This window comes from Bufo gargarizans, unplaced genomic scaffold (genome assembly GCF_014858855.1).
Source record: "Bufo gargarizans isolate SCDJY-AF-19 unplaced genomic scaffold, ASM1485885v1 fragScaff_scaffold_703_pilon:::fragment_2:::debris, whole genome shotgun sequence".
NCBI lineage: Eukaryota > Metazoa > Chordata > Amphibia > Anura > Bufonidae > Bufo > Bufo gargarizans.
In genome coordinates, this window is record NW_025334170.1 from 291,719 (window position 1) to 310,996 (window position 19,278).

The window sequence follows — 19,278 nt, forward strand, 5'->3', positions numbered from 1 at the left end:
ATTTTCATTTGCTTCTAACTGCATTTCTGCACCAAATAGGCACCAAAATCTGCATGTGTTTCCTGCAGATTTTGTGGAAGATTTGCCTCAGATTTCACCTTGCATAAACAATTGGTACGCTGCAGATTTCAAAATCCTCACTGCAGGTTAATTTCCACATGGAAAATTTCTGCACCATTTACATAAGATTTTAAAACTAGATTTGAACTATCATTTCCACCCGTTTCTGTCATAAATAAAAGCAAATCCGGTGGGCCGTGGGCAGAGGTAAGCCACCAATGAGGCCAGGTGAGGCGATCGCCTCAGGCAACACCAGGTAGGGGCAAGAGGGGGCCAGCAGAAGGGCCATGGGCTGAAGGGATGGGGTTAGGTTAAATAAAAATGTCACAAAATATTTGTGACTTTGTACTACGCCACATTAATAGCTTACATACTTTGGTAAATGTCTGCCAATGGGTCTCTGACTTCACCATTGTCTCTTATTGAAATTTTTAGCATCTACCACAGTTACTTTAATTAAAGGAGATATTACTGACTTTGACCAGATTTCATCGGCTGTTAAAGGCGTTGACGTAGTGATTCACACTGCTGCTCTTGTGGAAGGTTATAATAGATTTCCTTTAAAGAAACTAGAAGCTATAAATGTTGGAGGTAAGTTGAAAATTTTATTCATATCATTTCATGTCAATATTGCTGCCTTAAGACTGTATTACAGTAAAAGATTTTTCAGGAGGTTGTTGGGAAGGAAGTGTTCCTTCCTGGCAATAGCCTGCTGATTAGTGGAGGAGACTGTTGCTATTATATGCAGCGATCTCCTCCATAGTATGGGGAGGAGTGATCGCTAATGTCATCACTCATCCCCATACTGACTTGTTTGCCTGCTTAAAAATCTGGATTGCCCTGTAAATGAGTGTGTGCTAGTTCATCAGGTAATCTGGGGCAGTACCACACTGCCAGATCATTGGTAACGAGCTTTACTACGAGTGCTCGTTAGCGGCGATCTGGCTGAATTCAGTTGGTTGTTCACATCATGTATGTGAATGTTAGGTTCTCCAGAGAAAGAGAGGCACTTGGTTGTCACCTGGAGAGTACACAGAAATTGTGGGGCTTCATAGCAAGGTCAGAATTAACCACTCCCCATATAGCTACCCTGTATATTTAACTTTTATTACTATTATTTTGTTGTTATCGTTAAAAAACATACACTATACTGATACATACATAGATAGATGTATGTGTAGATACCAGGAGCACAACTGCTGATTTACTTTTCATATCACCTTTTCCGTTTTTATTTTACAATTTGCGTTTTAAAGCTGTCCAATATTCAAATAAATGTTAATTGGGACGGGTGGGTGTGACTAAAAATGTAAATAGATGTTAATAAGCCTTGGACTGGACATCCACCCTACAATGCCCTCTCATGCTTTAGTGATGTGTTATGCTTTCAATGTTGTTACTGCTTTATAGTCACACTTTCATTTATGTTATTTTTGCCAGTTCTGTTGTCTCCAGCAGCTTTCTTCCATTATGTCTTGTTTCCCCTTGCCTGTAGCATATGGTCCCACTCACTGCCATTACTATTCACCGCCAAGGCCACTCGTGATTTTGCCAGTGAGGTTGGAGCTACAGTTCATCCTCTCATCCTCACAAAAAAAATTGCTTTACCTAGTATCCAATAATTAATAAATGGTTAAAAAAAAATGAAAAAATAAACCACATATAATTTGTCACCTCATCCTCAAAAAAAAGGGTAAAAAAGATCATATGTATGTCATATATTAAATATACCGTATGGTGAACCTCATAAAAAATAAAAATAAATAACAATGACAGAATTGCAATGGTTGTTCACCTCGCCTCATTAAAAAAATTGATTAAAAACTATCAAAAAGCCAAATGGTGCCAATAAAAACTACCCCATCCCATAAAAATTAGCACAAAACTCAGTCAATAAAAATGTTATGGCTTTTAAAAAACATTTTAGCAAATTCCAGGTTAGAAAATCCAGATGTCGCTCCTTCCCTTCTGAGCACTCCTGTGTGCCCATACAGCAGTTTACAACCACATATGAGCTGTTGTCATATTCAGGATAAAATGTGAAGCAAAATGAGGTGATCTTTTACTCCTGTTAATAAGTGATGAGCGTCAGGTGTAGTATTCGAATTTGCGATATTTCTTGAATATTTTGTAGAATATTCGTCATATATTCACAAATTTGAGATGATATTCTTGATTGCGAAAATCGGCTATGTATTGTTCGCGTAATGAGTGTAAAATACCGACATGGGTTACTTATGCTAAATTTTTCAAGCTGGTAAGGAGAAAATGGTTGACACGGCAGAACATTAGAATAGCTTCATATTCAGATAGAGTGCTCCAACATATTTGCGCTTTCGAATTTTCGGCAATTAATGATGCGCATATTTTTTCGCAATACGTGCAACTTGTATAGTAAGGGGCAGGCAACTTTTCTATTGGTTGCTAGGGATGTTACCAAGCAGTGACAACGCCTTCTCATTGGCCCACAAGCTAGAAGAAGAAGATCACCTGATGTGTACTGTGTTAAAAAAAATTATAATGAATATTCGTCATTACAAATATGTAGCACTATATTCTAAATATTTGCAAATTCTTGAAGTGCCGATATTCGCGTTAAAAATTCGCTTTTCGCTTCAAATGCAACATGGTGCCTGAAAACCATTTCAACAAAATCTGCCTTCCAAAAGCCATACGGTACTCCTTCCCTTCTAAGATCTGTTGTGTGCTCATACAGCAGTTTACGATCATATATGCAGTGTTTCTGTAATCTGCAGAATCATTCGCCAACCATAGCAGAGGTCATATGTTAACAAATCGTGCAGGTATGAAAACCTAGTGCCTTCCACTATTATTCCTCTGAAGTCCAGGCTTCTCACTTGGAGTCCATGGCTCAATAACTCAAACTACATCCCCTAAAGTGAAGGGAGGTTCCCGATCCTGGATTGAGATTAGGGCAAAGCATCATTCGCAAGGCAAACTGGGTCCCTTGAATTATGATGACCTGTGACAGGGTCTACCCTACCACCCCCTCTTCCCCCCCCCCCCCCCCCGTTTCTCCCCCCCCCCCCCCCTTTTTTACCTTCTTGATGTTACGGTCTAATTGTTACAGACCTTACTCACTATGCAAACTATTAATGTACACCATTGTCCTACTGATTAGCCTACTGCGTAGGCGTACATTGTTATGCTTTCTATTATTGCGATCTATGGCTTGAATCGCCAATCATTGAAAATGCCAATTAAAATTATTTACTCAGAATCTGCAGAATCAAGGTAATCAATATAGTTTTTTGTTGTTAACCCTTGCTGTTCCAGGAAAAACTTTTAATTTTGACCTCCATTTTACTTTAATTCCGGTGGAACACCTGAGGGTTTAACAAAGGTTCTAAAATCAGTTTTGAGGTATGCAGTTTCTAAAATAGGTTCATCTATGGGTAGTTTATATTAAGTAAGCCTCTTAAAGTGACTTCAGAACTAATCCGGTCTTTTAGAAAGTCAATTTTGGAAATTTTCCAGAAAATTTTATAAATTGCTTTTAAAATTCAAAATCAACTTAAAGTGGAAATGTGGTAAATGTTAATTAATAACTATTTTGTGAGGTATGTTTATCTGTATTAAATTTAGTCACATTCAAATTTAGAAAATTGCTAATCTTTCCAAATTTTCCTTGAATAAATGAAAAAGATATCAACTGAATCTTACCTCTAACACAAAGTACAATGTGTAATAAAAAAAACAATCTCAGATTCACTTGGATAAGGAAAAGTATTCAAAAGTTCTTACCACATAAAGTGACACACTTCAGATTTACAAAATTAGGCAGAGAAGGAGAAAAATGTCTCTTTGACATGATTGGTCATGTGACATGCACACATTATCTCAAAGGCCCTTTACCTTCTCCTAACAGTTCTTGTACATTGCGGGTTTGTTCCGATTTTTGCCTCAAATGCAACAAAAACTGCAATAAAACCATGATGCACAATAATCCCCAAAGACATACAGTACCTGTGTGCATTAGGGGAGGGCTGGAAGCTAAATTGCCGCACCCCCAGCAATCCTAGCACAGCCTGGAGGCAAGAGGATTAGTTTGTCCCATGAATGATGTGCTCCTGGATGCCGAGTCCAGCACCATTTCAGCCTCCACCCCAACCACACGATGTGTCGGGACTTGGAGGCTCTTCCCCCTTACTGGGTTTAAATAGAGTAAGCATAGACATATTGATGAAATATATAACATAACACTGAAAATACCTAAAAAATATCTTATCATACAAATGCCGCACAGACTACCATATTTCTGTCTTTTGATACTAGACCTATATTCATTGAGGCAAATTTTTGTTTAGATGTCTGTCCCACATATAATGTGCTCTATGGACATTTCAAGCAATAAACTACACTGCTCAGAAGTAGTAAAACATTTAATAGGTGTTTTAAAACCTGTTGTTGGATGGCAGTTTACTTCCCCTGTAATAATGGCTTGACAGTTCAAAAAACTTAAAGGGAACCTGTCACCGGGATTTTGTGTATAGAGCTGAGGACATGGGTTGCTAGATGGCAGCTAGCACATCCGCAATATCCAGTCCCCATAGCTCTGTGTGCTTTTATTGAGTAAAAAAAAACGATTTGGTACATATGCAAATTACCCTGAGAAGTCCTGTACGTGAGATGAGTCAGGGACAGGACTCATTTCGGGTTAATTTGCATATGTATAAAAAATTAAATTTTTACACAATAAAAGCACACAGAGCTATGGGGACTGGGTATTGCAGATGTGCTAGCGGCCATCTAGCAACCCATGTCCTCAGCTCTATACACAAAATCCTAGTGACAGTTTCCCTTTAAAGGGCATCTGTCGGCAGATTTGTACCTATGACACTGGCTGACCAGTTACATGTGCACTTGGCAGCTGAAGCATCTGTGTTGGTCCCATATTCTTATGTGCTCACATTGCTGAGAAAAATAAGTTGCAAATGAGCCTCTAGGAGAAAAAGGGACATTATTGTTACACCTAGAGGCTCAACTCTCTGTGTACCTGCAATGCCTTCTGCACCTGGATTGACAGTGAAAACCTCATCACACCTGGCCATGTCAATCAAAGTGGAAAAGATGTAATAGCAATAACCCTGTTGCCCCTAGAGGGTCATTTGCACATATTAAAACATCATTTTTCTTAGCAATGGGGGGACATATGGACATGAATCCAACACAGATGCCTTCAGCTGCCAAGCATACATGTAACAGGTCAGCCAGGTACAAATCTGCTTACAAAATGCAACGTGTTCCAGGTTTTTAGGAATGCCGAGTGGTAAGAATGAGTTACACTTTCTATTGTTTCTATTTTTTTAGAGTGTTTGATTAAAGTACTCAAATGCATATAATATTGTTTTTTATTATACACACAGGGACCGAGAATGTTATCAATGCATGTCTGGCCATGAATGTGCCTTATTTAGTCTACACGAGTTCAATAGCAGCAGTAGGACCAAATAAAAATTGTGATCCAATGCTGAGGTAAGAAAAATCTCCATTGCTTTGTTAATACAGAATGAATGTTTTGAGACAAAACCCTAAAAAGAGAGTTCTAATGCCCAATCAATGTATAGCAGAAGGTTGGCATCTGTGTGAGTTCTGCAATTTGCGAAAAACGGCACGGACAGCCTTTAACTGCCTATTCTTGTCCGCAAAGCGGACAAGAATAGGGCAGGTTATATATTTTTTCCGGCGCCACAGAACGGAGCAGTGGATGCGGACAACACACGGAGTGCTGTCTGCACCATTTGCGGCCCCCTTGAAGTGAATGGGTCCGCATCCGAGCTACAAAAACCGCGGCTCGGATGCGGACCAAAACCACGGCCGTGTGCATGAGGCCTAAGTGTGAGGATTGTGTAACAGAGAATGTGGTCACAGATTTAACGGAAATCTGATTGATAATAACGATCACCATAATTCTATCTGTTGATACAATATAGTGGTCCCTCAAGTTACAATGGCCTCAGGTTAAAGTGGTTTTCCCTGGGCCACTGTAACTTGAAACCACATTCAAAATACAGTACAATGTTACAAACCTCTGTAGCAAACATAGTTGGCTGAAAGATCTAGCCAGTCAGCGTGGGCATTTTACTGTGCCAGGATGAGTGGATGCCAGTTGAGGGTAGATTCATTTTATATTTCTTCTATACTTGGTTTACTGTATAAGACCCTGAAGAAGCCCCTGTACTCTACATAAAATCACTTCTGGTAGTTATTTCTATTATGTGTAAGGACTTGCTTTATTTACATCAGTTATCTGCTTACTATTCTTTATTGGCATTTTAGGTTTTCAAAACCAATTACCAGTTTTCCATAGAGTTAAGGTCTCAACTTACAATTTTCTCAAATTTCCATGATCATTCTAAAACACGTTAATATTGTACTGTAACTTGAGGAACCTCTTGTATTTAGGGGCGGATTGGCCATACACCTTACAGGGTAATTTCCCGTTGGACCGATGCCCAGGGGGCTGCCTGAGCCTTCCTCACGGCCGGTCAGTGGACGTTTTTGGGAATGTATTTTGTGGTGGACTGTGGTATTTGGCTCTGTTGGGGTGGTATAGTGTGTCAAAATATGGTATTGCTGGCCCCGTCTACTTGTGTTGGCCCTGCCTTCCATCAACTTGGACCACTTTGGGGTCACTTTTAGTATTTTTTCCAGGGCCACTTTAAGTTCCCAGTCCGCCCCTGCTTGTATTTAAGTCTGCACCTTTATACCATGTGAACCGCTTTCAACTTATGATGGTTAATGATTAAAAGCTACATTCAAGTAATACATATTTACATATTAAATATAAAAAAAAAACACAAGATCATGGCCTTTTATTTGCAATTGAGATTTCAATTTGACATGCCGGTATTTATCCCACCAGATCTGCCCTGTCCTGTGTTTAGTATTTGCCTGTGATGTTAATTTCATATAGTATTGTGCGCACTCGGGGCTGCTATGGCAAGCCACACAGGAGATGGTCATGAGCCATGTGTGGCTTTCAAATCACTGGTTGTAGTTGCCTATATAGAGATTTCTATCACTATAAACACTACACATAATGCCACGTCATAGTATTTCATCACCAATAGTAAGAACTGATAACTGTGATCAGGTCAGTTTGTGATATGGCCATGTTCCCAAGGAATATTATATGACATAGGTATCTTTGAAAAGATGTGTTTTCAAGTCAAGCTTAAAACAGGTAATAGTAGTAGGAGTACGTCTGATGGGCCACAGAATGGATGCAGGACAGGAGAAGTCCTGAAGTCAAGAGTAAGAATATATAATCATGGAGGATGAGAGTCATGATCTGATCAAAAAGAATGAGTAGGTTAGCAGATCGACATAAGAGTAGACATGTATAATGGTTCAGCATTGTGGAGAGCTTTGTAGACTAGGAGGAATTATTTTTTTTTTTTAGAAATGTTATTTTAAAACTATAATACAATTATTCCATTTTGCACAATATCAAAAGCTATAAACTTCTATTATCCACCCAAATTCCCCGTACCAGAAAAAGGAGGGGGAGAGAAAATAAAGGAAGAAATGTAGAAAATACTCCCTGCTTATATTGTATCCTAATCTTCTTCACCCAGGGCTCACACATCTGATCATATAGCCTACTCATATCTTTATTCTGAAAATCATTTTCTCTACTTTCCTATTATGTACCACTAGTCTCTTTTCGTAAGTGTTCTTGTATTCTTCCAGATTTTTTGCTATTAATAATCTATCCTGAAATAATAATCAAATTACCACTATTTTTGAACTGGTTTTGCTGTATACCCCAGGATGCCTACAAGCAGATACTTTGGGACTGTTATTTCAAAAACTGTAATATCAGTCCATTATCTAAATAATTTAGGGCACCACCAAAATAAATGTACATGGTCTGCTTTTTCCCATTTTACACCTAGGACTGATTTCATTAAACCTGTAGAGTTAAAAAAAGTCAGGTGTACAATATAGCCTATGATCTCCAAAGAAATGTTAGGCACTCAGAGAAACAATATGCACCTTTCACACCTCTGACAAGATGACATCATGAACTTCATGCAACTACTTACAGCTTGAGATACAGCTTCTGGATTTATTTTCATAATTATTCCCAGAAGCCTCAACTTAAATTCCTTAAAAAGAAAGACTATTTTTTAAAGTGGTTTTCTAACTTCAGATTATTATTTAAATAAAACCTAACCCACCCAGCGGGATCTGTTGAGGGGTGCAAAAATAGCGGCTCCCCGATGCTCAGTTCCAGCTCTTTTTTCACTTCTTTCTTCGGTCCCCACATATAAACTTCTGCCATGGAGGCATGTCAATGCAGAAATGTGCGAGTCATTGCCTGCAGTGGTGCATATGATCCCAGTCCATTCTGAAAGTTTACATATGGGGGCCAAAGCCCATTGAAGACAGAACCAAGCATTGGGGAGCAGGTAAAGTCTCTTGGTTGGAGGAAGTATTTTAAAAAAATCTGAAGATGAATAACACTTTTAAATCTTTTTAACCACACTTGCATATATCTGAGGAATATTAACTTGGATATATTAAATTTTAGTTAAATAGATAGTTAAAACTTAATCATTCCATCTTTAAAGGGAATCTATTACCATAATCTTGGACTTTTATCTGCAGTAATACATGAGTAGTACTACACATAGGGAGTCCAGATCTCTCTTTTTCTATTTTTCTACGGCCCTGTGGGGGACACTGTCAGCTCTCAAAGCTGTGCTGAAATAGTCAGGACTGCTGTGCTGGACTAACATAACGGAGGGGACTCTTGTGCGCAGGCACAGCAGTCCCAACAATGTATTTCAGCGCAACTGTAGGTGTAAATTGTAAAGTGATCTTAACTCCTTATCTGCCCTACTACTTATGTATGTATTACAGCAGATAATGCTCCAAGATACTCCAAGACTATTAACTATTGTAACGCTCTGTATTTCAAAACTTTTGTAAAAACTCATTTTTAATAGTATACACAAACTAAGATCCCTTAGTTGACACAACTTGTTAGGACAGAGGTCCATACCCACCGTGTTACTCACCATACTGCCCAACCCCCGACCTGCCAGCTTTCCAGTATCTATGCCTTCTTTGCCTTTAGGCAAGTTCCAAATTCTTCCCCAGCCAATGGCTGGAGGTCCCTGGGCATTTAAGGTACCCTCCCCAATCAGAGGGCGCTTAAAAGGGTTCTACGGGAACTAAGGAAGCTCTTTATCTTAGTGTTGTGAAGTAACTTGTCCTCCTGTGTGATTAGACAGGCTTTGTGTGTACTAACAGGATGGCAGCCATTTTGTTTCTCCTAATCATTGCTTCCTAGACAAAATGAGCCATTATAACTAATGAAAGGTATTTGGGAATATATTTATAATAAAGTAATATTTGTGTATTTTCATTTTCTTAATTCCCTGAGAACCCCTTTAAGCTTTAGGTTCCCTGGTGACTCATAAAAGTGTTTTATAGTCTAGTGCTATTGCGATTTACCTGTGTTTATCCTGCGTTATTACCTGCCTGTGTTCCTATTGTGCTGAAGCCGGGTTCCCCCCTGCCTGTTCTATCCTACATTTCCAGTTTCAGTTCAGTTTGTGTTGGAGTTAACCCTGTCTGTCTGCCGTGTCTGTCTATGTCCTTCTCTACAAGTCTGTTCTGTGTCTACCTTCATCTACACTACTAGTGTGCTATCTGAATCTCTAATAAAAAACAGCATTCAAGCCTACGTGACTGTTTAGACTGCTCCTGCAGTTTCCTGTAGTTTAGACGCAGTTTTTGCATCCTGAGTCAGATGCCAACTATACTGGGACTTTCCCAAGAGGTGGCAGTCGGATTGCTCCCCTGCAGTAAAGTTCAAATCCCTGTATAGGAGTGAAAGGGTGAATACCAGGGCAGTGCCAGAATAACATCCTTACTCCTTAGGGTTAACCCAAAGTCAAACCAATCAGTTGTCACATTGGGTCTACAATCACTGATACATAACACAGCTGATCTGGCAAAAATACCTGGCCCAATAAAGCAGGGCAAAACCCCCATTCTCTTCTAGCAGTTGCAACACCTCATTGCAAATTCTATGAGGACCTTGTCACCATATAACCCTCCCCCCTTCCAAATATTATATATTATTTAGTTATTTTTGAAATCCAAACTTCAGAGTGTAGCAATATAAAGGGAACTATTTTCACAAAATGTATATGATCAGTGATAGGTGAAGCCCCTGCTATACTTTTAGGCTCCTTTCACACTAGCGTTCGTCGGTCCGCTCGTGAGCTCCGTTTGAAGGAGCTCACGAGCGGACCCGAACGCCTCCGTCCAGCCCTGATGCAGTCTGAATGGAGCGGATCCGCTCAGACTGCATCAGTCTGGCGGCGTTCAGCCTCCGCTCCGCTCGCCTCCGCACGGACAGGCAGGTGCGGAGGCGAGCGGATCCGTTCAGACTTACAATGTAAGTCAATGGGAACGGATCCGCTTGAAGATGTCACCATATGGCTCAATCTTCAAGCGGATCCGTCCCCCATTGACTTTACATTGAAAGTCTGAACGGATCCGCTCAGGCTACTTTCACACTTAGAATTTTTTCTAAGTTATTAATGCAGACGGATCCGTACTGAACGGAGCCTCCGTCTGCATTAATATGATCGGATCCGTTCAGAACGGATCCGATCGAACGCTAGTGTGAAAGTAGCCTTACTCTACCCCTTATTGACTCAAATAGGGGATTAACATTATAAAGTAATGTACTGTATTTAGATCACTGCAAATGGTGCACCACACTAATATGCAACTGACAATACAAGGCTAAACCCTCACACTGATGTTAAAAAATGAGATTTTAGGCAATATATTCCTGTCGGGAACATATCGGAGCCCGCACACCGCCAAGGTATCTCAGTGTAGTGCAGGAACTACCGCTAACCTACCTATAGTGTGTGAACACTGTCCGAAAGGTTCCAAGGTCTGACTCACAGCCAAACTCCCACATACCTCCAAAGTAAGATCACTAACACAATGGGAGGGGGGAGGAGGCTGCGAGCCCCACCTATGGCAGGCCATGTGACACAGGCTACCAGGTGCACTAGAATGTTACCAACGATAAGCGTCTGCACATTCAATACATATCAAGAAAAATCACAGAATAGGGTGGCCTTACTGGGAGGAAATGCTCAAACCCCAAATATTATAACCGGGGGAGCAGATCCACATGTGATCCGTTGCTAACGGCAATCCCCAGACCTTGGCACCTATCGGACAGTGTTCACACACTATAGGTAGGTTAGCGGTAGGTCCCACACTTCACTGAGATACCTTCGCGGGGTGCACAGGCTCCTATATGTTCCTGACAGGAATATATTGGCTAAAATCTCATTTTGTAACATCAGTGTGAGGGTTTAGCTTTGTACTGTCAGTTGCATATTAGTGTGGTGCACCATTTGCATTGATCTTTTGTGTAGGATGTTTTTGTGGTACATGTGGTCCGCTGCCGGCATCCTTCATTGTATGCATTTTTTCTGGGGATTGCCGTTAGCAACGGATCACATGTGGAGGATCTGCTCCACTGGTTATAAATACGCTACAGTATTTGGGGTTTGAGCATTTCCTCCTAGTAAGGCCACTCTATTCTGTGATTTTTTTTTATGTACTGTATTTGTATATATTATTGTATATATTAATAGCTGATTATTGACTTTTCCCACATTAAATGATTTATATATTGTGATTTTTCCCAATTAATTTTTAACCTAATGAAGTGCCCAATCACCAATTCTGTGTTTCTGACTAATGATTTACCTGCAAACCCCCCCCCCCCCCCAAACACACACACACAGACTGAAGAAAAATAGTTTTCAAAAGCCAGGTTGGTAATTATATATTGAGATTTTGGCCTCAAAATGTAATTCATTAACCCAGCTTACCTTGTGGCACTGAGACATCAGAAGGCATCCTGCATAGCTGACATACAATATTAACATTACTGACTTCATCCACATAAATGGAGTTCAAGAGTTTGAGTTGCTTGCAGTATACATTCATTTGATAGCACTGGATAATGTTCATGGCCATTCACTTGACCGAGGTTACTGAACTTGGTGTCACTTTCTAGTGACTTTTTCCATTGCGCTTCTCACTGATGCACATACCATACATAATGTTTATGGTGGACATATTAACGCCTTTTCAAGGGTCAAAGGTGAATATGTGATCATAAATGTGTTCATGTCTTGATCCATCATCTCTGTAGTTACCTGTTAATGTTTTACTCATTGCCTCCTTTTATGGTCCAGTTAACATGTAGATCAAGGTATCAATCCCACTGCCAAAACGTGAAACTATCTGGTCACACAAGACTACTCTTTACATATATTTTAGCTTGGCTTTCATTTAATAAGGACTGAAAGTCAGTTCAGTGCCCTAGCCCTAAAAACTCATTTCTAAATACAGACCTCCTTGGCACTAATCAAAAGGAGCTCTGCCACCCCACTCCCACTCCCACTCGATGGTAAAACAGAACATTAACAAAAACTCGTCCAAAAAAAAATCCTTAATTATTATGAATAGTTTTGAGCAAATTGAAATGAACCTAATTGACTTTGATCCGAATTTCAGGAAAAATTCGATTAGCAACAAATCCTAATTTCCTCACACTTTGTGGGAATGAATATTTTTTTTCCTAAAATGTCGGCTACACGTGTTACAAAGTGAAAGTAAGAAGCCCCGGAATGCGACGTGACCCATAATACCGTGCCTCCAGCCAATCGCAGCCCTATTAAAGCCTCATCCCGAGCGGTCGTCACTATTTCATTGTGAACTGAGCATAGGGAGAGAAGTGTCAAGAGCTAGGGGCAGTTTTTTTAGCAATTTTTTAACTGTAGAATATTGGATACGGACAGTGCGGGTAGATTTTAGGGAGAGTTTTTATACACTGTACGGAGAGCATAGGGAGAATGCAGGAACAGTGCAGGCTCTGTGTAATCGCCCTGTGCATCTTATTCACCTGCGGCGCCATTCATTCTTAATCTGTTCTGCATATACTTTCTGTGCTTCAGACTCATTGTCAACAAGTGGGCTAATATATAGGCTTGTTTATCTAGTTCATGTGATGCGCCATATATACTTAAGCCCTTACTGACCAGTCTGTTTTGGGCCTTACTGACCAAGTGTTTTTCTGTCTTTTTTCATTGTCGCTTTCCAAGAGCTATAACATTTTTATTTTTCCGTCTATGTAGCTTTATGAGGGCTTGTTTTTTGTGGGATAAGTTGTAGTTTTTAATGGTGCCATTTTGGGGTACACAAAACTTCCTGATTAACTTTTATAAACTCTTTCTGGGAGGGAGATGGGAAAAAACAGCAATACGGCCACTGAGTTTATGTTATAAATTTTGCAGAGTAAATTTTTTTGGCATAAATAACATGTCTATTTATTCTCCGGGTCAGTATGATTACAGCAATATCAAATACATAATACATTTATTTGGACCAGCATTTTTGACGATGGTTTTAATAGGTTCCTTTGCTGGTGGTGGATCGCCAAAGTTATGTAGAGTCGCCAGCCTTTGCTGTCTTACATGTAGACCATTTTTCTAGGCCTAAACCAGGCATAGAAAATGAAGAATGAGACGGGCATGCCATGCCCCCTTTTAAGACTTGGCTACATCAGGGAAGAAGTTGAAGATTCTGCCGCAACATGGCGTGACGTTTTACTACTTTTGTGCAATAAAACCCCTTTTTTTTTTTTAAAAGAAAATCTTTTGCATTGATAAATCTACCTACTATAATCCATGTTGAGAGTCTCCAAGATTTTAAAAAAATGCAATGGTACAGGCTTATGCCTAAAATCAACTGCAGGCCAGAAGTCTGATAAATTCCAAGACAAACTTCTTTGCAGCCACAAATCAGATTTTTTATAAAAATCACACATTATATTATACATGGCAATCTCTTTCTAACAAAGCCCTGTACCTCACATAGATCCAGAGATCTCCCCATTCATTGCTTCAATTGCTCTATTAGATTTATATCAAGTTGGTAGATCGGGGGGGGGGGGTGCTTTCTGATGCAGCTCTCTACCTATCACAACTCAGGAGGCAGTTGAAGGAAAGGAACTGAGCAGAAGCATCCACCCTAGTGAGATGGACAGAGAAATAAGAAAAAGAAAAAAAAGATAGTGATGCTGTGATGCTATACAGATACATTTTTTTGAATAACTCACTGGCTATGCAAAATTTTTAATTACGGTACACGCAAATAGAGAAGTATTCAGATTTAGATGCTAGTTTGAAAACTGCAGAATATTTTTTGTCGGAGATCCCCTATAAGACTATTCGCTGAGTCTTCCACAGTGAGCAAAGGCGGCCACATCTAGCCCAACTTTTCATATCTTGATCTTCCTTAAAGGGAACCTGTCATGTGGATATTTGATTATAATCTAACTAATTATATAGAATCATTAACTACTAAAAAGTGCCTTAGATGTATTCACTTACTGGTATGACAGATGGTTACCTCATAATATACACACAAAGATGCCACATGCTACAGAGCTGATTTGAGTCCAGCGTGATGTCATTGAGTCCAGCGTTTATTTAATTCAGAGATATACCCACTCCCCTGCCCACCTGCTGCTGATTCCTATGGAAAATAACTGTCAATCTGCAGCAGGTAGGCGGGGAGAGTCAGGAGCTCATAAATATTTATGACTCATCATTATCAGCTGGAGCTTTTCAATACAAGATGTTGGCAGATTGACTGGGTCAATTAACCCCTTAAGGACTCAGCCCTATTTCACCTTAAGGACTTGGCCATTTTTTGCAAATCTGACTAGTGTCACTTTAAGTGCTGATAACTTTAAAACGCTTTGACTTACCCAGGCTGTTCTGAGATGTTTCTACTCATCTGTGCACATTTTATTTTAAGGATCACAGAAGACACAGTCTACTCTGGTGAACTATTACTTTTATACGGAAAAACGAAGGCTCAAGCTGAAAAACTAACCCTGTTGGCTAATGGGAAGCAGGTAATGCAATGCAAGTATAATCTATGGGGGAGATTTATCAAACCTGGTGCAAGTAAAACTAAACCAAGCAACCAATCAGATACCACCTTTCATTTTTTAGAGCTCCTTTGGAAAATGAAAGGTGGAATCTGATTGGTTGCTACGGGCAACTAAGCCAGTTTTTGTTTACACCAGTTTTGATAAATCTGCCCCTGTGTGTTTAGCTGTGATTTTTGGCTTTTTGCTAAAAGATCAGATTTCCTTCAAACTTCAAAAACATATTGACAAAATAAGACAATTGGCTGCCTATTAATTTTACCCAAGTGTGTGTGTGTAGGTGTGTAACGTGTTAGTGGTGTAACTAGAACTGACTGGGCCTCACAGCAAATATTTGAACACCCCACACACACACCCCCACACCCAGCAACCCGCTCCTCCCGTGTAACCCTCACTACTAAGCCTAGTCAAGATCGCTCACTCCATTTCCTCCGTTTTCTACATATACTTTATATACTGTATGTCATGTTACTGTATATAGTGTCATTGTATATACTGTAATTGTGTAATACTGTTGAGGGAGCCCTGAATAGGTGGGGCTGACTAGGCCACTAGGTGGCGTAAACATGATAGACTACACAGTCTAAAGATGCAACTGATTTATCAGCTCGCATCAGCCATTGTTATATATCTGGCGCAGTTTAAGGCTGGTTTCACACGGGCGTGACGGATTTGATCCGGATGCGTTCAGGGTGCGTTCAGTGAAAATGCTGCGATTTTGGCACTAAAACAAGTCAGTTTTGTCTGCAATTGCGTTTAGTTGTTCAGTTTTTTCTGCGCGTGTGCAATGCGTTTTGATGCGTTTTTCACGCTCGTGATAAAAAACTGAAGGTTTACAAACAACGTCTCTTAGCAACCATCAGTGAAAAACGCATTGCACCCGCACTTGCTTGCGGATGCAATGCGTTTTTCACGCAGCCCCATTCACTTCTATGGGGCCAGGGCTGCGTTACAAACGCAGAATATAGAACATGCTGCGATTTCAAAGCATTGCAGAAGTGATGCGTGAAAAAAAACGCTCATGTACACAGCCCCATTGAAATGAATGGTGCCGGATTCAGTGCGGGTGCTATGCGTTCACGTCACGCATGGCACCCGCGCGGAAATCACGCTCGTGTGAAAGGGACCTAAGGGTCCATTCACACGTCCGTTGTTTCTTTCCTGATCTGTTCCGTTTTTTGCTGAACAGATCTGGACCAGATCGGGACCCATTCATTTTCAATAGGTCCTGAAAAAAAATCAGACATTGTGCTGTCTGATTTTTTTCAGGACCCATTGAAAATGAATGGGTCCAGATCTGGTCCAGATCTGTTCAGCAAAAAACGGAACAGATCAGGAAAGAAACAATGGACGTGTGAATGGACCCTTAGGTCCCTTTCACACGAGCGTGATTTCCGCGTGGGTGCTATGCGTGACGTGAGCGCATAGCACCCGCACTGAATCTGGCACCATTCATTTCAATGGGGCTGTGTACATGAGCGTTGTTTTTCACGCATCACTTCTGCAATGCTTTGAAATCGCAGCATGTTCTATATTCTGCGTTTGTAACGCAGCCCTGGCCCCATAGAAGTGAATGGGGCTGCGTGAAAAACGCATTGCATCCGCAAGCAAGTGCGGGTGCAATGAGTTTTTCACTGATGGTTGCTAAGAGACGTTGTTTGTAAACCTTCAGTTTTTTATCACGCACGTGAAAAACGCATCAAAACGCATTGCACACGCGCGGAAAAAACTGAACAACTAAACGCAATCGCAGACAAAACTGACTTGTTTTAGTGACAAAATCGCAACATTTTCACTGAACACACCCTGAACGCATCCGGATCAAATCCGTCACGCCCGTGTGAAGCCAGCCTCATGCACACGACCGTTGTGTGCATCCGTGGCCGTTGTGCCGTTTTCCGTTTTTTTTCGCGGACCCATTGACTTTCAATGGGTCCGTGGAAAAATCGGAAAATGCACCGTTTTGCAGCCGAGGCCGTGATCCGTGTATCCTGTCCGTCAAAAAAATATGACCTGTCCTATTTTTTTGACGGACAACGGTTCACGGACCCATTCAAGTCAATGGGTCCGTGAAAGAACACGGATGCACACAAGATTGGCATCCGTGTCCGTGATCCGTGGCCGTAGGTTGCTTTCATACAGACGGATCCGAAGATCCGTCTGCATAAAAGCTTTTTCTGATCTAAGTTTTCACTTCGTGAAAACTCATTTCCGACAGTATATTCTAACACAGAAGCGTTCCCATGGTGATGGGGACGCTTCTAGTTAGAATACACTGCAAACTTTGTACAAGACTGCCCCCTGCTGCCTGGCAGCACCCGATCTCTTACAGGGGGATATGATAGCACAATTAACCCCTTCAGGTGCGGCACCTAAAGGGGTTAATTGTACTATCATATTCCCCTGTAAGAGATCAGGGCTGCCAGGCAGCAGGGGGCAGACCCCCCCCCTCCCCAGTTTGAATATCGTTGGTGGCACAGTGTGCGCCCACCATCGCCCCCTTCCTCCCTCTATAGTTAAAAATTGTTGGTGGCACAGTGTGCGCCCACCATCGCCCCCCCCTTCCTCCCTCTATAGTTAAAAATCGTTGGTTGCACAGTATGCGCCCACCATCGGCCCCCCCTCTCTCAATAGTAGTAACAACCATTGGTGGCAGTGTGCTGCCTCCCATTCCCCCCCCCCCCATCATTGGTGGCAGCGGAGTTCCGATCGGAGTCCCAGTTTAATCGCTGGGGCTCCGATCGGTAACCATGGCAACCAGGAAGCTACTGCAGCCCTGGTTGCCATGGTTACTTAGCAATAGTACAACAGTAGAAGATTCATACTTACCTGCTTGCTGCTGCGATGTCTGTGACCGGCCGGGAGCTCCTCCTACTGGTAAGTGACAGTTCTTTAGCAATGCGCCGCACAGACCTTTCACTTACCAGTAGGTGGAGCTCCCGGCCGGTCACAGACATCGCAGCAGCAAGCAGGTAAGTATGAATCTTCTACAATTGTACTATTGCTAAGTAACCATGGCAACCAGGGATGCAGTAGCTTCCTGGTTGCCATGGTTACCGATCGGAGCCCCAGCGATTAAACTGGGACTCCGATCGGAACTCCGCTGCCACCAATGATGGGGGGGGGAAATGGGAGGCCGCACACTGCCACCAATGGTTGTTACTACTATAGAGAGAGGGGGGCCGATGGTGGGCGCACACTGTGCCACCAACGATTTTTAACTATAGAGGGAGGAAGGGGGGGGCGATGGTGGTCGCACACTGTGCCAGCAACGATTTATTACAATAGAGGGAGGGAGGGGGGGGCGATGGTGGGCGCACACTGTGCCACCAACGATATTCAAACTGGGGAGGGGGGGGGGGGTCAGCCCCCTGCTGCCTGGCAGCCCTGATCTCTTACAGGGGAATATGATAGTACAATTAACCCCTTTAGGTGCCGCACCTGAAGGGGTTAATTGTGCTATCATATCCCCCTGTAAGAGATCGGGTGCTGCCAGGCAGCAGGGGGCAGTCTTGTACAAAGTTTGCAGTGTATTCTAACTAGAAGCGTCCCCATCACCATGGGAACGCTTCTGTGTTAGAATATACTGTCGGAAATGAGTTTTCACGAAGTGAAAACTTAGATCAGAAAAAGCTTTTATGCAGACGGATCTTCGGATCCGTCTGTATGAAAGCAACCTACGGCCACGGATCACGGACACGGATGCCAATCTTGTGTGCATCCATGTTCTTTCACGGACCCATTGACTTGAATGGGTCCGTGAACCGTTGTCCGTCAAAAAAATAGGACAGGTCATATTTTTTTGACGGACAGGATACACGGATCACGGCCTCGGCTGCAAAACGGTGCATTTTCCGATTTTTCCACGGACCCATTGAAAGTCAATGGGTCCGCGAAAAAAAACGGAAAACGGCACAACGGCCACGGATGCACACAACGGTCGTGTGCATGAGGCCTTAGTGGCATACCACAGTTCTGAAACTCAGACAGATTTTGGCACATGGACAGAATTCTAGTGTACATCTGGCGCAGAATTTAATATAGTTTACATTTGTAAAGGTCCATGCGCCAGAATGGTAAATTGATCTAATGTTACGACAGTGCAGTGTGCAACACTATTAATAAATCTTCCCCAGTGTGTCATGGTGAATAATAAATTTAGTGCATTATTAGAC

General features: G+C 41.6%; 1 protein-coding gene across 1 annotated transcript in view; it reads left to right on the plus strand.

Moving 5' to 3' along the window:
• LOC122922779 (3 beta-hydroxysteroid dehydrogenase type 7-like) overlaps positions 1-19,278 on the plus strand; it is a 94,826-nt gene that overhangs the window by 36,235 nt on the left and 39,313 nt on the right. Inside the window, exons 3-5 of the mRNA XM_044273502.1 lie at positions 496-651; positions 5,448-5,556; positions 14,968-15,067. Coding sequence (XP_044129437.1) covers positions 496-651; positions 5,448-5,556; positions 14,968-15,067 — 365 coding nt within the window. The remainder of the gene's footprint in view (positions 1-495; positions 652-5,447; positions 5,557-14,967; positions 15,068-19,278) is intronic.